The sequence below is a fragment of the Pan paniscus genome, chromosome 12 (assembly GCF_029289425.2).
Source record: "Pan paniscus chromosome 12, NHGRI_mPanPan1-v2.0_pri, whole genome shotgun sequence".
Taxonomy (NCBI): Eukaryota; Metazoa; Chordata; class Mammalia; order Primates; family Hominidae; genus Pan; species Pan paniscus.
This window is the reverse complement of record NC_073261.2, coordinates 79389109-79405830: the sequence shown is the minus strand read 5'-3', so window position 1 is coordinate 79405830 and position 16722 is coordinate 79389109. Positions and strand designations below refer to the sequence as shown.

Sequence of the window (16722 nt, the reverse complement as noted above, 5' to 3'; positions counted from 1 at the left end):
AAAGGATGTCTCCTTGCAGGTGGTCCCACCCTCCCTAGAGCCTGCTTCCCCCTGTCTGCACTCTGTGCTGAGGCCACGCATGAGGGTTGTGGGTCAGTGGGTATGCAATGCTGCAGTGGGTGGAGGTGTTGACTGACCATCACCCCCCAGAAAGCCCAAGTGCTTTCAGTCACTTTCTGTTCCTGTAGCTCCACCCCCTCCCTTCCTCTTCTTTCTTCCTGAGGCACATGTTTTGGTCCTTACAGCCAGGATCCTGGCTCCACCCTGTCCCAACCTCACCACCCTGAAGAGGGGTAGAAATTGAGTCATCATTTCTTTTCAAGGAAACAGCCCAAACATTTGAAAGTCTTGAAAGTCTTGGCGTGTAAGTAGCAGTCCCAGGACACGTGGCAGTTACTCAGCCCCTGTGTCTGTTTCCTGTGGCCCATCCAGCCCAGAGGAGCTGGAGTTGCAGCCTGTGTGGCTGGACTGTAAATAATTTCTGTGCACCTTTCCTCATAATTGTGGCGAATATATGTTGAATACTTAATACTTAACTTCATGCCAGGTAGAATGCGAATGCCTTTCTGTATAATCCTGTGATGCAGGAACTAATACAATCCCCATTTTACTGAAGAAAGGAGAGGTTAAGTAACTTGCCCAAAGTCAGAGCTCACAGGTGTAGACCCCATGAGCCTGGTGCTGAAGCTGGGTCTGTCCAGCCCATGGCAGCACGCCCAGCACAAAGCCTGCCCATGGCATGTCTACATCAGTGAGCCTGTGTAATACCACATTGTCCCTTGGTCACAGTGATATCCTCATAGGTGAATAATCAGTTTCAGTATTTTTTTTAAATGCATTTGTTGTTAGGAAGTTAAAAAATAATATAAAGATACCTTAGCCCAGGGTTTCTCAGCCTCAGTACTGCTGATATTTTGAGCCAGATAACTTCATCATGGGACTCTCCTATACATTGTAGGTTTTAGCAACGTCTCTGGCTTCCACCCACTAGATGCCAGGAGCACCATCCCCCCACTCTCCCTGGCCAAGTGTGACACCTGGAAATGGCTCCAGACATTGGCACGTGTCCTGGGTGGGGGCACAGTTGCCCCCAGTTGAGAACCGCTGTCTTAGCTTAAGGTGCTAGAAGCAGAATACCTGTCAGATACTGACGTCAGCTCATCTGCATTCGGGCATCTCTGAATGGTCTGTTAAAGGGCTGTGGAGTCAGGCAGCATTTTCTGCCGGTTACATTCCATCCTGCCCTCCTGGCCTCTTGGGTTGTTTGGGAAGCAGGGAGAAACCCTTCTCGGTGTTCAGGGAGCTTACTACCCCGTGAGGGGAGTCAGGTTTAGGTGATGAAGCCCAGAGAAAGGCCCTCAGTTCCTGTCCTGGGTTGCCTCCCAGTGCCTGCCATGGGCCAGATGCCCCGCCCTCACTGCGGGGTTCGAGCTATGGCCAGGAGGAGGTCCCCTCCCCTCGTGGAGTGACCGTCCCAGAGGGGAGCCTGTGGTGGAGACGGTCAGGCAGTGCTCTGTGCTGGGGGGGAAAGAGGCAGAGAGGTGGGGGTACTGCCTGGGGTGGGGTGGACCCTGAAGGTGTCTGAGGAGCAGTTCACCCCAAGGGGCCAAGAGTGGAGCAGAGGTGCTGCAGTTCCTCAGAGTCCCAGGGAGAGGGAGGGATGGTGGAGCCTGCTTCCTGCCTGAGCTCATTCCCACATGGGCCTGGGTGGACCCAGCTGCCAGCGAGACTAAGGAGACCCTGCTGAGAACAGGGTGGGGCCAGATGGCCACAGGCAGTGCCCGCCCCCAGAGTCCGGCTCGTCCCTCCCATTGAGGACTTGACCTAATTTAAAGAGTGTGCTGTTGTCCACTGTGTACGGCGGGTGGCGATTGCTGGACCCCAGACGCTTTCCTTGGAGCTTCAGGAAAGCCTGGGCCTCCCTGTCTCTGGCTAAGCCTGAGACTGCTGCCCAGTTCCTCATCAGAATGTCTGAGGGATGTTAATTTCCTCCAGGAGTCTTGCCCTGTTGATTCAGTAGCTGATTCCCCCAGATGGCTCTTGCCCCTTGCTCTGTGGCTGATGACAGGGTTCCTAATTGAGCTAGAACTGAAGGCACAGGCCTGAAAGGACCATCAGGAATTGGGAGGCCCCAGTGCAAAAGAGCCCTCGGTGGGTGGGGGTGGAGGGCGTCTCTTCCCCTCACCGCCACTAGAGGGCAGCCGTGGACTCTGGTTGGAGCCTCGCCCCAGGCAGTTCGGCCACCTGGTTGCCAGAAGGGGGCACCTTTCTGACATGTTTTTTGGGGAGGCGGGCAATAGCTGCTGGGGCCAGGGTCCAGACTATGGGGGAGGCTCCAGAAATGAGCTTGGTTCTCTTTTGCATGAAACAGCTCTAGGAGTGAAGCAGTGGGGGCCTGAAAGGGGAGGGGGACCGTGCAGTGCCAGAGAAGCTGGTTGTCCCTGTCAGTGGCTCTAACTGCACTAGGACGAGTGCCTGGGCATCTCCCAAGGACAAGAATGTGAGCCGACTCTGCTCCTTTACCCAGAGTGGGCAAGAGCCCATTTCTCTCTGAGTTGGTTTTTCCCTTCCTTCCGCCTAGACCTGGCAGCACCTATTCTTTGCTCTGGGTCCAGAGTGAGCTTGGGCCGTGCACATTGAACCAGGTGGGCAGCAGGTTTTGTGCTTGTTCTTCTAATTTTTTTTTAATTAGTAAAGCAACAGGTGCTCACTGCACCAAAATCAAACAACAGAGAAGGGAGTGGATGTGTTTTCTAAGGGAGTTCCCCAGGGCTTTGGCAGGTTGTTCAGGCCGGTGAAAGCACTGTCCCTTTCCGCGTGTGTGTGTGTGTGTGTGTGTGTGTGTGTGTGTGTGTGTGTGTCACCTTTCCAGCTGGATGCCGAGTTGGAGAGGCAGCAAAGGCACCTTAGAAAGCCCAGCCTGCTGTTTGGTGTGACCCCCATGAGGGGTTCCATCAGTAATTTTGCCTTGTTCTAGTAGCCACCTGGTATCTGCAGGGCTAGGGGAGGACAGGAGTCAGACTGTTCTCACAAATCTGGGGTTCCAGGGCCACAGTCACCCAACAGCGAAGCTCATTCTGAGAGCCTCCTGGTGCTCTGTCGTCATGCTTTGGGGCACAGGGTAACCTCTGAGGCCCATTCCAGCCTCTCTGAATGCACAGCCTTTGTCTACACTTAGCACTACCTCCTCAACCTTCCCCACCCCCATCCCCCGCCTCACTAGAAAGGAAAGAGCCCGGCACCTGGATAACATCCTTGGTGCCACAGGAGGGAAATGTCACAGCCCTATTCTGAGGCTGGGGGTGAAGAGGAATCCTCTGTTTGAAACAGAGGATTTGGGTCTGCGACAGGGGTGAACAGTTTGATGACCATTTGAACTTCACCTGACCTTGTCCCCTGATTCACCCGTTCAGCTGTTGGGATCTGCCAACTAGCTATGCTCTTCTGGGTCTTTGACTGGTAACCTTTCATACACAGTTAGCAGTACTGGCCCTGGAATGCGGACATCTGGCCAGGGCCATATGCACTAGTATCTGTTTAGGTTCCATTCAGCCATCAGTTCCATGTAGTTTCTCATTCTCTGTTTCAGCTCAAACCCAGTCTTCCCCAAATATTTTTTTAACACTTACTGTGTGCAGAATACTTGGCTAATCTCTATTGTGAACAGAGCTGATGACCAGGCACTTGGTAGGCAGCTGGCACTTTGTAAAGACTTAGCAAATTGAGTCCCAGGAGTTCTGGAGTTCACATGGCCAGGAAAAGAAAATGTAACCACGCTGGGTCAAGAGACAGGTGTTGTCTTTCTCAGGGGTCTCGGGGTGAAAAGAGAGGAAAATCTGAACCCTTTTGTGCTTGCCTTAAGCCTGCCTCTCCCTTTTGGTAAGTGACAGCCTGGAAAGGCAGGCATCTTCCAGGCTCTTTTTCCTGTTGGAACATAGGGATTTATTTATTCAGTGATCATTTCTTGAGCACCTTCTATGCACCACACATTGTGCTGGTACAGGGATAATGAAGCCTGTCTCCCTCACCAGCCTCATTAGAAGCTGCACGGACTGAGTAAGGTAAAGGAAGGGCTCCGCGAAACGTGTAGCACTGCCTGCTGCCACCTAGGGGACTGGGGAGCTTGCCAGCCCCTTGCACATCCCACCCAGAGGCTCCCCTAAGGTGAGCCGTGTCCTTGACCCATCATCACACCCACATCTGTCTTTCTGTTCCTGGCCAACCAGGCTTTACTTGACTTGGAATAAATGGCTTCCTGGCTTCTCCCCACGCAGGCTGTTTCTGGGCCAGGGTTTGTTTGAGGCCCTGTTTGGATATTGTTAAAAGTGGGCAGCTTTGCTTAGAAAGGTCAGCATGAGAGACAAGAACAAAGAGATCTTTCAAGCTGGCCTCTGGCAGGGCAGCCAGCAATGGCTCGGAAAAGCCCCAGCTCCACCTGGCACTGGCAGCTTCAGAGCTGGGATTGCTCAGGCTCATGGCCATCTGCAGAGCCCTGGAGAAGCCCCGTGTGCTTTCTCATTTCTCAGAGGAGTAAGCTGAGGCAGAGGGGCATTCCCAGGTCAGTGTTAGCTGGGACCCCAGATCTCTCCCTGTACAGCCCTGGCCACTGGGACCTCTCTATTTTTTTTTTTTTTTTTTTCTTGAAGGGCATTCAATAAAAATTGGGATTTACCCAAAACATGCCTGAGGGTGATTATTTGGTTTGCAAAAGAATTCCTGGGAGCTTATATGCTAGAGTAAAAAGACACAGCTTTTAGATACAGAATCTTAAGATGCATAATGTGCAGTGCTGATTCTTTAATTGCGTGTGTGTGTGTGTGCATCTATGTGTGTGTGTTTCGGAGGGGAGTCTGCATTTCTCCCAAGCTTCCAGGTAATGCCACTCTGCTGGTCCAAGAGCGTTGATGATGTAAAGGCTAAAGGCTGAGCTCATTCGGCAATGCAGAGAGAGGACAGTCCTTGCGGTGGAGTGGGAAGAAGGGGCCACAGTCATTCTTGGCTTTGGCCTCTTGGTAGCAGGTGCCAGGACCTGCCGGCCCCCTGTAGGCCACAGGGCCCTAGGCAGCCCCGGGGTCCAGCCCTCTTCAGCCTGCTGCTGTTGGGCCCAGCTGCCAGGGTTGTCCTAGACTGATGTCCCAGAATCAGCCAGTTCTTTTCTCTTCCGGGAGCTCGTGAGGTCTGTCCTTTTACTTAGTTTGCTGCAGTCTGTCTTTTTCCTGTCTTCTGGTGGTGGCTGGTGCTGGGCTGTCCCCTTAGCTGGCCTGCCCTGTGGCCTGCTCTCCAGCTCTGGGTTATTTCCTGAGACAGAGGCCTCAGTGGAACCGAAGGAGCTTCTTGTGGGGGGCCCGGGCCTGTCCTTGGGCCTGGCTTGTCTACCAGGATTCCTGTTCTTCTGTCCTCTGTGGGGCAGAGGGCTGGTAGGCGGAAGGTGGTCACAAAGCCGAAGGGTCCCTGCAGGCACTTGTGTCCTCTCCCCTACTCATGAGCTCCCAAACTTCCAAACTTTAACATAAGTCAGAACATAAGTCATATGATCTTCAAGACCCAAATTAGAAGGAGAAAGGAAGAGAATATTTAATGAACCTCTGCCACATGCCTGAGTGTGCTTGGGGCCACATGTATGTCATCTTCCTAACAGGACTATGAGGAAATGAAAAGAGACTAGGACTTAGGGAGGCTGCCTCACTTTCCCAAGATTACAGACTTAGGGACTGGCTGCAAAGCTGGGGTTACTGTGTCAGATTGTCCCTTCTGAAGCCCGACTTCTTGAACTAGGAGAACTAGAAGACCCCAGGGCATCCCCTAAACCAGTGGTTCTCGACTTGAGTGTCCATCAGAACCCCCCTGGTGATCTGATAAAGCCCAGATTGCTGGGCCCCACCCCAGAGGTTGGTTGGTTGGTTTGTTTTGAGATAGGGTCTTGCTCTGTTGCCCAGGTTAGAGTGCAGTGGTGCGATCTCAGCTCACTGCAACCTCAGCCTCCTGGGTTCAAGCAATTCTCCTGCCTCAGCTTCCCGAATAGCTGGGACTACAGGCACGGGCGCCACCACAGCCTAGTTAATTTTTGTAGTTTTAGTAGAGATGGGATTTTACCATGTTGGCCAGGCTGGTCTTGAACTACTGACCTCAAGTGATCCGCCAGCCTCGGCCTCCCAAAGTGCTGGGATTATAGGCATGAGCCACCACACGTGGCCCACCCCAGAGTTCTTAATTCAGCAGTTCTGGGTGGGGGTCTCAGAATTTGCATTTCTAACAAGTCCCTGGGATACGGATGCTGCTAGTCCAAGTACTACATTTTGAGGCACTCTTGTCTGAATTATCATTTCTGGCCAGGCGTGGTGGTGGCTCATGCCTGTAATCCCAGCACTTTGAGAGGCTGAAGTGGGAGGATCACTTTAGTCCAGGAGTTCGAGACCAGGCTGGACAACATAGCAAGACCTCATCTCTGCAAATAAAATAAATTATCATTTCTTAGAGTGTGGGACAAGTACTTCTAGTGACACACAATGTGGTTTTAAGTGATGTGCACACTAACTTTTAAAAAATACTTCTGTTATTTCTAAGGGAAGGTGAGTTATTTACTCACCTTAAAAGAAGAAGGAAGATATAAGGAAAAGTATGACATAAATAATAATACCGGTGATAGTATTATTAGGACTAACAGTGGTAAACATGGTGAATGAGGTATGCAGTCTACAGAAGTCTGGGAGACACTGAGCTAAGTGAAGTCTTCATTTTACAGACCTCACCCAGACTTGATAGTCTCTAAGGGGGCTGAGGTTCCCTGTCCTGCTTGCCACTCCCAGGTTTTCAGAGCACTTGGCAGGCTAGGGAAGGTCATTGTAACTCTGATCCTACCCCAGGAGCCTCCATTCTCAACTCTGAAGACAAGGGTCCATCTTGCTTGCGTGTCCTGAGGCCAGAGCTTTCCAGAAGGCAAGGGACTTGATCTGCAAATGTGTCCTTTCATGGCTCCCAGGCCCTAAAGCCCCCAGGAGCCTGTTTTGTGCATGAAATTGAAGAAGGGGCTTATGTAACTTTCTTGGCTGCCAGCTTTGGCTCTTCACCCTCTGTGATCTTAATTTTTCTGAATTCGCCAGCCCAGCAGCCTCTGCTTTCCCTTGTGTGGTGTGATCCGGGGAACCTCCTGAGTGGATGAGCAGGGCAGCCCTTACACTTTCCTGAGCATGTGCTACGTGGCAGGAGCTGCTGGGTGGAGCTTTAGAAACATGGGAGCGATGCGCCTGGCCCTCAGGTGGCCACAGTGTGCGAGGGTCAGACCTGCAGGTAGAAAATGACCTTGAGTGGTTTTACTTGCTTCAGAAGAGGAATTAACAGGCAGGGCAGCATGGGGAGGGGTCTGGGGAGGCTTCATGGAGGAGGTGACATTGGAACTTGCTTTTGAAGGATGAAGTGGGGAAAGGCCACGTAAGGCAGTGGAAGAAGCCAGTGCCGAGACTTGATATAGGGGACTGCGGTCATTCAGAAAGGACTTGCTTGAGTGCTGGGGGCTGAGGTGGGAGAAAGGTGAGGGGCAGGCCCCACAGCCTCAGGAAGCTACGCTGAGGGCTTATTCTGTGAGCCCTGGGGCCACTGTAGGGCTGGACTTGAGAGGATCCAGGTGACCATCCTGCATCCACTAGACCCCCAAGGCGCAGTGGGAGCAGTTTTTCACATTGTGGGCCACAGCCTGTTAGTGGGAGTGCAAGATCTATTTAGTGGGCTGCAGCCAGCATGTTACAAAATGGGGGTAGAGGTAGAAGGAAAATGGAAAACCTCAGTGTTGATTGCACATAGGAGAGATGGGTATTTTGTCGAGAAACTTCGGTTTTGTGTCAGGGAAGTGTATGTGGGTAATGGGTTGCCATGTAAGATGTATTTGTCACTATGGCTCACACTTTTAAAAGCTTGAAAACTATTTCAAGGCACAGAAGGCTGACTGAAAGTGGCGAGACTGGCTGGTGTGGTCATCAAGGCCCAAGGTGAGGCAGGCCAGCCTGGGGCCATGGTACTAGGGACAGAGAGGGGAGGATGGAATCCAGCATCAATCGGATACAGCAAGTGAAGCTGGAGAATTTGAGACTGACTGAGGTCAGAAAGTCTGACACCAGCCCAAGGCTCTTAGGCCAAGGTCACACCTTGTTTGAGATACTCAATCTTGGTACCCCTTTGGTGGTAAACCGGAAGCCCAAGTTGCTGGGGGGAAAGAGGGAAAGGGACTAGGGGAAAAGGGATCCTCCCTCCTTTTTGTTGATGTCCTGGGCCTCTAAAGTCCTGGTGTTACAACTCTAACTTTTCACTCCAGTTATCGAATGTGTTCACATAAAACTCCAGCAGTCAGCTCCTCCTGGGGTCTGCTGGTGTGCTGAGAGCATCCTTCTTTGTGAGCTAGGCTGGTAACAAATCTACTTCTGCCGTCCTCCCACCAGGAACATCGTGAAGGGCATGAGAGAGCTCCGGGAGGTGCTGCGGACTGTGGAGACCAAAGCAACTCAGAACTTCAAAGTGGTAATGTGGGGTGCTGGCAGTGCTGGCTTATTTAGGAGTCAGCTTTGGTGGGAGACAACAGAAGTCCTTGCAGGGAGCCTGTGAAGCAGGGGTGGCAGTAGGTCTCCTGCCTGCTTGTGGCAGAGGTTGGTAATCAATCTCAGCATCCTTTCCCACGCAGCCAGGGAGGTGCAGCCTCTTTCCCCCCACGGCATTGCAGATAGTCCCTCATGTTAAATCAGATTTCAGATCTACTGCCAGCGCTTCCCTGGGCAAACTGTGTTGACAAACTTGCTACCACCACTAGCAAGGTGCTATGCGAACTTTTAGGGATTTGTTTATGATCCTAATAAACAGCAATGACCCTGCTTGCCTGCCCCAACACAGGCCTGCCCTCCTAGTCCTTAGTTTGTCCAAACCAGAGAGCCACAGCTGCTTCTTATGCTATAATTCTCCATCGAATATCAGAAAGGCACCTGAGAGAGAGAGAGCTGCCCATGCCTGTGGCATTATGCTCTTCCGAATACTGCAAGGGCCTGCTGAATACTCAGAGTGGGGCTGGGCTCCAAGGGGTCAGGAGAGGGAGGAAATGCTCCTCTTGTCTAGGAGAGGAGAGAAGAGAAAAGATGAGGTAGGAGCCGTCTGAGGCCAGCAGAGGGGTGGGAGCCCCAGTGTTGGAGGGACTGAAGGAGCAAGGGGGCTCCTTGGGAGTGGGGTTGGGGAGTTTACCCAAAGAGCCGCACATTGCAAGCGGGGCAGATTTAGCTGGGATGGGCAGAGGGCGTTCTAGGTCATGCTGGGGTAGAGCTGACAACTGTGCCTGGGTCCGAGTGCTTCCCTCTCTGCCAGATGGCGGCCAAGCACCTGGCGGGGGTCCTGCTGCACTCCCTGAGTGAGGAGTGCTACTGGAGCCCCCTGTCCCACCCTCTGCCTGAGTTCATGGGCAAGGAGGAGAGTTCTTTCGCCACTCAGGCCCTGCGGAAACCTCACCTCTATGAAGGAGACAAGTAAGTTCTGCCTGCCCTGCTGCACCTTGCCAGTCTCACGTCTCACGCAGGGTTCTGTCCCCACTGGTGGCTTCCTCTTTGCCCCATGCCCTCCTCCAGTGTCCACTCAGCACACTGCCAGCCAGCCTCCTCAGTCTCAGCAGGAGCCAGATGAACTAGAGAAGGCAGGTGTTGGGGTCCAGGTTGTGGAGATAATCCTATAAGGCACTCGGAGACCAAAGAAATCATTTGGAGGTTACCTGTCTTCCCAGTAGTCTTGTCTGATACACCTCTCTCTCGCTTGTGCCATTCATCGAAGGTGCGGTCTGTAGCCAACCAGCAGAGCGTAGTTCTGGCTTCTCCCTGCTCCTTGCCCCAGCCATTCCCTGCAGTGCTGGTGCTGGGAGGAATGTTTCCTCCCTGGGAGAATCCGTACTATTCCAGCCCAGCAGCCGCCACCCACCACAGCCTTTCAGATCCATCACTCTGGGGCATATGGTATCCGGTGCCCATGAATTATGCAGGAAGAGGTCACCTTACCGAGCTGGTGCTGACTCTGGGGCAGAAGGCTGGCATGGTGGGTCAGTGGTGCTGTCTGGTGAGGTGTGTGCTCTAGCCAGGCCTGTCATTTGTGTCTTTCAGCCTCTACTGCCCCAAGGACAACATCGAGGAAGCCCTCCTGCTCCTCCTCATCAGCGAATCCATGGTAGGCTCCAGGATGTCCTTCAGGGGCCTCTGGCCCTCTGACCCTGTGGGGAAGGGCTGTGGGGCCCCAGGTACAGGCCACCCGTGACCTAGCCAAACTCTGTCTCCCAGGGATACTCCTAAAGTAGATGGTTCTTGGCCCTGGGCCGCCATACAGCAAGTCTTGCTCATTAGGTTTGGAATTGGCTGTCGAAGGCTTCATTTGGAGGCCTGCGTTCTGCCCCCAAATAAGTAGAGACTGAGTGCCTAAGTCCCCACCCACCTCTTTTGGGATTAAAAAGATGATCATCAACAAGGTCACAGTAAAATGTTACATAGCTGTGTGTTGGGTGCTGTGACAGATATGAGAACGTGGCAGGTAGGGAATGGAAGGAATGTGTACTTTGGAGTCAGAAAGCATGGAATCAGGTTCCAGTTCTGCGTGTTAGTTGAGGGCTGGGGCACATCACTTATTTTCTCTGAGCCTCCGTTTTCTCCCCTGTAATATAACAATACTCACAAAGGTAAGCGTGCCTATGGAAGGAGTTCATTTATTCACGCAACAGCTATTTATTGAGCATCTACTTTGTGCCAGACCCTGCTCTAGACACCAGAGATGCCGCAGCAAACAAAATGGAGAAAAGTCCTTTCCCTCGTGGAGCTTACATTCTAGTAAAGGGAAGCAGGCAGTAAATTAATCAAAAACTACAATATGCAGGATGTCCACGCGTGAATGCTATGGGAAAAGAACGCAGAGGAGAAGACAAATCGTGCTAGACAAAGCACACATGAAGTTGGCTGTTTAGACTTTTCTACAGGACCCATCGCTCATGTCCTGGGCAGGAAGATGAGGCAAACACACGCACGTGGATGCACGCACACACTCGTGCTTGCACACATATGGTGGCCATGGTACCAAGGAATGTTTGCCCAGGGCTAAGCACTTTGGGTGCTCAGCAAAGGAGAGTGCACTGTGGCTGTGTGGTTGAGGAGGTGGTAAGATGAAGGATGGACTGGACTGGTCCAAAGGGAGCACAGGAAGAGTGGGGCAGGAGCATCAGAAGCCAAGCACACAGGAGTCATCTACATGGTCAGGTCCAAGTCCTCCGACCAAGGGGCCCATCAGAGCTGGTGAGCTGGGAACCACCAGGTTGAGAAATAGGTTTTTAAAAAAACGATGCATCTGAGAGCAGTGTATGGATATGGAGGTTAAGAAACCAAGATCCCATGAGCTGGATCCCTGAACAGCCGGAAGTGAATGTTCCCTTGGATGCCTGGGACCGTGCGATGCCAGGGCTTGCTTAGATAGCGTTGGTAATCAGATTGCCTCTGGTGCCTCAGGCCTCCCAGCAAATAGGAGCAGGCGCTGGCCTGTGGGGCAGAGGGATTGCATCCTGCCTCAGCTGGGGCTGGTCCATGTTGGATCTGAGAGTTTCTGTGTAGGGTGTGGATATTTGGATGGGAGTGCCAGCTGGCCAGCGTGTTGCCCTAAAATGTTTGCCTGTGAGGTGGGTAAGTGGTTGCCCAGGGGAGGGGCTGTCTTGCTGGTTAGCAGCTGTGGAGATAGAGGGACCATGTGCCGCATCTGATTTTCATGGGAGAACAGTGTGCTTTTTACTTTTTAAAATGGGCCCTTACTCTGACCACAGACTGAATCCTAGTTTTGAAATATGGAACCCCAGATGCAGACCAGTATTCCCATCCCCTCTCCGCCATTTCACCACGTTCACCCTCCAGTGAGACTGCCCTGGAATCATCTGTCTGGAAACACAGGGTTTTTTTTGTGGTGGTGGTTGTTGTTGTTGTTGTTGTTGTTGTTGTTGTTGTTGTTTTTTGAGACAGAGTCTCCCTTTATCGTTCAGACTGGAGTGCAGTGGTGCGATCCTGGCTCACTGCAACCTCTGTCTCCCAGGTTAAAGCGATTCTTCTGTCTCAGCTTCCCGAGTGGCTTGGATTACAGGTGCGTGCCACCACACCTGGCTGATTTTTGTATTTTTAGTAGAGACGGGGTTTCACCATGTTGACCAGGCTGGTCATGAACTCTTGACCTCAGGTGATCCACCTGCCTCAGCCTCCCAAAGTGCTGGGATTACAGGCATGAGCCACTGTGCCCGGCCTAAACACTGGTTATTTTGTGGCCTTTGTGTACTGAGGCTTCCAGTGCAATTTACAGGTAGGTGGTGAAAGGCTGGAAACGGGGTCGTCTGTTAGGTCCTTTCTCAGCTAGGGAGGTTCCAAGCTGATTAGGTGAGCATTATGTTGAGTCATATGAAATTGCCAATTTTCAATGGTTTATGACCTGCAAAAACAACAGTTTCATATAGTTCAGTCTAATACTGTATGTTCCCATCTTACAGATGACAAAAGTGAGGTCCAGGACAGGTATGGCTGTTGGTCAAGGTCATATACTAATAAGCCTTGAAGCCATGACTCAAACATGTCCTTCTCCCTCAGCAGTTTCCAAGCCCCAGGACGCAGGGCTCCTGGACTTCCATCCTGGTACTTCCCTTGCCCACTGCTCTAATCCTTGGTCTTAAGTGTAAAAGGCCAAGGAGGTGACTTTGGGGATCAGAGGGCTTTGTAAAAGGGACAAGCCTGTCAGGGTGAGGATGGTCATAATTTTTCTCCTGGTAGGAGTGAAGCTGAGCTCTGTCTTCCCAAGTCATTTTCTGTAGCCTCTGCTTGATCTGAGTCCTCAGGACAGAGTTCAGATGCCTTTCAGTTAAGGCTGTCCACCCACCCCCAAACCCTCCAAGTGGAGAATGGCCTTTTACAGAAACATGGCCCGTGCTTGGAGCCAGGTGGGTTTTCCTGAGTATGCGATCTCCTCCAAGCAGCTCTTTCCCTTTTGTAAGACAGTGTGGCTGGCAGCCTGCCTCAGAGACTAGGGGTTATGGGGTGGGTGAGTCTGGGTTGGCTGGCCAGGTGGTGTCCTGGGAGATTCCCTGTGGCATAGGAAACAGAGGCACTGCCCAGACGCTGTTTGCACTGAGGCTGGGAGGAGGCACCTCTTGTGGGGTTGGCTGGTTTGTTTCCCCTTACGCACACCCAGCCTGTTAGACATTCAGAAACTTGAGGGATTTGGGGGAGAGTATTGGCAATGAACTTAGTTTTAGTGTTTCATCTGCAGTGACCTTTCCCCCGGCTGCTGGATCTGGCCTCTGTGGCTGGGAATGGTTTCTCTGAGTGGCCAGACCTGCCTTTTCTCCTGCCTTTGTTTTAAATTCTCCTTCCCTCCAATCTCGAACTCCCAACCTCAAGCTATCCACCCACAACCTCCAATCTCATTCTTGATCAGTGAGAGGACTAGGGTATGGGTTCCACTCTACCAGCCTCCCAAGCTCCTGCCCTGATACCTCTCAGCTGAACCCCAAGGCTCCATGTACCTGCAGGGTTTTCCTCATCCCGCTTTGATGTTGGCTGGGTTTGGCTACAAATGATGGGCTTGGGGAGAAACCTCTAGAACAGCAGCTGGTGACCTTGGCGGCTACTTAGGTTCTCCTAATACCTGCAGAATGCATTATGCTGCAGTGAAAGCTTTTTCCGCAGAGCCAACCCAGGAGGCATCATCATCATTGCTTCCACCTCCAGGACATCCAGAGCAGCTGCTGCAGGAAACGGTGTTTGCAGGCTTCCTTGTTTTGTGGTTTGGAACTCAGGAGTGACTGTGTGGTGTGGGGCTGCTACCTTGGATATGGTTTTTATTACAAGCTGACTATGTGCGATCAGAATGAATGAGGGAGACCTTGTCTTTCAAGAGGTAAATAGAAACCTTACTAATGCTTTCACAGGAATGCAAGGAGGATATAAGATATAACTGGTTGAAGATGATTTCTGTTTTGGACCTAGTTTTGGGTCTTCGGAGCCAAAATGACATTTAAAAATCCACGTACTTATCATTGATTCACTCATATATCTATCACCGACCCACTTTACCATTTATCCTTCTGGCCATCTACCCTCCCATCATTTCTGCATCCGCCCATCCTCCTACCCACCATTCATTCGTCCACTTATTAATCCATTCATCTACCATCCATCCATCCACCCATTAATCCATTCATCCACCATCCATCCATCCATCCACCCATTCATTCATCCATCTACCCACCCACCCACCAACCATGCATCCCCCTACCCATTCATCCATTTATCCATCCACCTCCCATTCATCCATCCACCCTTTCATCCATCCATCTACCCACCATTCATCTATCCACCTATTCATCCACCTATCATTCATCCATCCACCCATCATTCCATCCATCCCCCATTCATCCATCCAGCCACCTACCAACCCTGCATCCACCTACCCATTCATCCATTCATCTGTCTATCCACCCACCATGTATCCATCTAATCTTATTCAAGGAGCTACAGCTTGCGGGACCATGCTCAGCAATGTAAAGACAACGATTAACAGTTCAATCATAGTTCCTGTCCCAAATGGACTCCCATCTACTGCAGTTTGTACCCAGGGATGTGGAGGAAATCCTGGTCCCCAAATCAGAAGGAATGACTCCAGCCTGCTGAACCTCAAATGTAAATTCTTGTTTTTGAAAGAACCGTGTATCAAACCAGCCTGATTTTCTGAGACAGCTGGGGAACTAGGAGATACAGGAATCTTTCTTATTTCTGAAATACTGATCTGGGGCATAAAAATATGTGCTAAAGTAAACTGAACCCTTGGATCCCTGTTTCATTCAGCTGGCGAACAAGTTGCTGCTCTTAGAAATGGAAAGGGTACAGAGCCCTGGTGTTGAGAGTGGGGTGGATAGGTAAGTCTCTGGGTCCTGGGACTCTGCAGATTAACAGACTTTGTGCCATGCCCAATGCTGGGCATCTGGCTGTTTGAATCTTGAATTTACCATTCACAATCTGTGTGGCCTGGGTGAGCTTCTTACCACCCTGAGCCTTGGTTTTCTCATCTGTAAAATGGAGCTAATAAGATCTTTCTTGTATGACTTTGGTGAATTAAATAAGAAAATGAATGTGAAGTGCCTGGTACATTTTGGTTGTTCAATATGTCCTGATAAATGTCCTCATTCTGTCCTGATAAATACTTGATTCTGACTTAGTCATTTTTGAAAATGTTCAGGTCTGATTGGGAGATAAACTGGATTAAGGGTGCCATTCAGTTAAAAAAAAAAAAAAAAGTGCTTCCTGGGCTTGATTCCATTAGGGATTCAGCAGATGAGCACAGATTGTTTCAGCTTTTGGGATCTGGTTTGTTCTAACACAAGGCCCTGCTCTGCTGAAGGCTGAAGCGGTGAAGGGTCTGATAACACTGCCAGCTTAGAGCCCTTGGTTCAGTGGAGGTGGGAGAGCCTCTCTCTCTAACCGGCAGAAAGAGCTGTTTTTTCTGCTGCAGGAACCTGACGCAGCAGGAGCTCGGAGGCTGGCGTGGGCCTGGCCTGGGTCGCTGGGTGGATGGGACATGTCACAGAGCATGTTATTTCTTGGCTCTGTGGACTGGCAGCTCGAGAGCCAGTGGTAATTATGTCTGCTGGTGGGGACGACAGCACAGGGGGAGCATGACAGTGTCCTCCAGGGAGGGGGCAGGTGCTGGGTACAGATACTGCCAGGAGACTTGTTTCTGGGGTAGTTTTGCGGGGGCTGAGGGTGGCAGCAACAGGCCCTGAGCCTTGTTCCTTGGCCAATGGAGAGCCTGTTTTTGAGAATGCGGTTGATCAGGGCCTTGGACTTGTTGCCCAGGGAACATGTTCTTTGCAGAGAAGCAGCACCCAGGGCCTGATGGGAGAAGCCTGGCCTTGTGTTTTGCTTCAGTTCTTTTGTAAGCAGAGCCAGCCCAGGGTCTCTTATGGCATGGATGAGGCTATTGGGCACTTCCTCGGAGGTACCTGGAGGTACAGAAGGAGCCAGGAGTGAAGTCAGAATGTCTAGGCTCTAATTTAGGTCCCATCCCCCTGTCTTGTATGCATTGGAAAGCTTACCTGGCCTCCCTTAGTCTTCTCATCTGTAAAATAGGCTGAGAGTACACAGAAGATTATTGTGAGCATTGTGAGATGCCGTACAGAACATGCTGCACATGGTAGTTTCCTTTCCTTCTCTTAGACTGGAGCCCTGTTTATGTCCAGGGTTAGAGAGGAGAAACAGGGCTGGGCAGAAGGAGAGGTTAGTGCTGCCTGTGGCCCTGCAGCCACCAAAGGATCAGGACTAGTCTTGTATCTTACTAGGTTGGAAAAAGCTGGCAGAGGAGCTCCCAGGCAGCTAGAGCTCAGGCAAGCAGCAGCAGTCCCAGACTGGCCAACTGAGGGAATGGGGGGTGGTTCAGCCTCAGCTCCCTGGGACCTTATGCAAGGTAGTTCATCTTCTGGGGCTCAGTGTCCTCATCTGCAGAGGGTGGGGGGTGGTCAGTGGTTTCATCCCTGCCCAGGGTTACTGTGAGGCCAGATGAGACGGTGGATGTGACAATTCAGCTTCTAAAGGAGTAATGCAGGCCGGGAGCGGTGGCTCACGCCTGTAATCCCAGCACTTTGGGAGGCCGAGGCGGGCGGATCACTTGAGGTCAGGGGTTCAAGACCAACCTAGCCAACATGGTGAA

The 16722-nt window shown here is 51.6% G+C and overlaps 1 protein-coding gene across 8 annotated transcripts in view; it reads left to right on the top strand.

The window, feature by feature from the left end:
* TTC7A (tetratricopeptide repeat domain 7A) overlaps positions 1–16722 on the top strand; it is a 158717-nt gene that overhangs the window by 68148 nt on the left and 73847 nt on the right. For all 8 annotated transcript variants that reach the window (XM_055108008.1, XM_055108009.2, XM_034953071.3 and 5 more), the window contains 3 exons: positions 8430–8508; positions 9337–9494; positions 10116–10179. In XM_055108008.1, coding sequence (XP_054963983.1) covers positions 8430–8508; positions 9337–9494; positions 10116–10179 — 301 coding nt within the window. The remainder of the gene's footprint in view (positions 1–8429; positions 8509–9336; positions 9495–10115; positions 10180–16722) is intronic.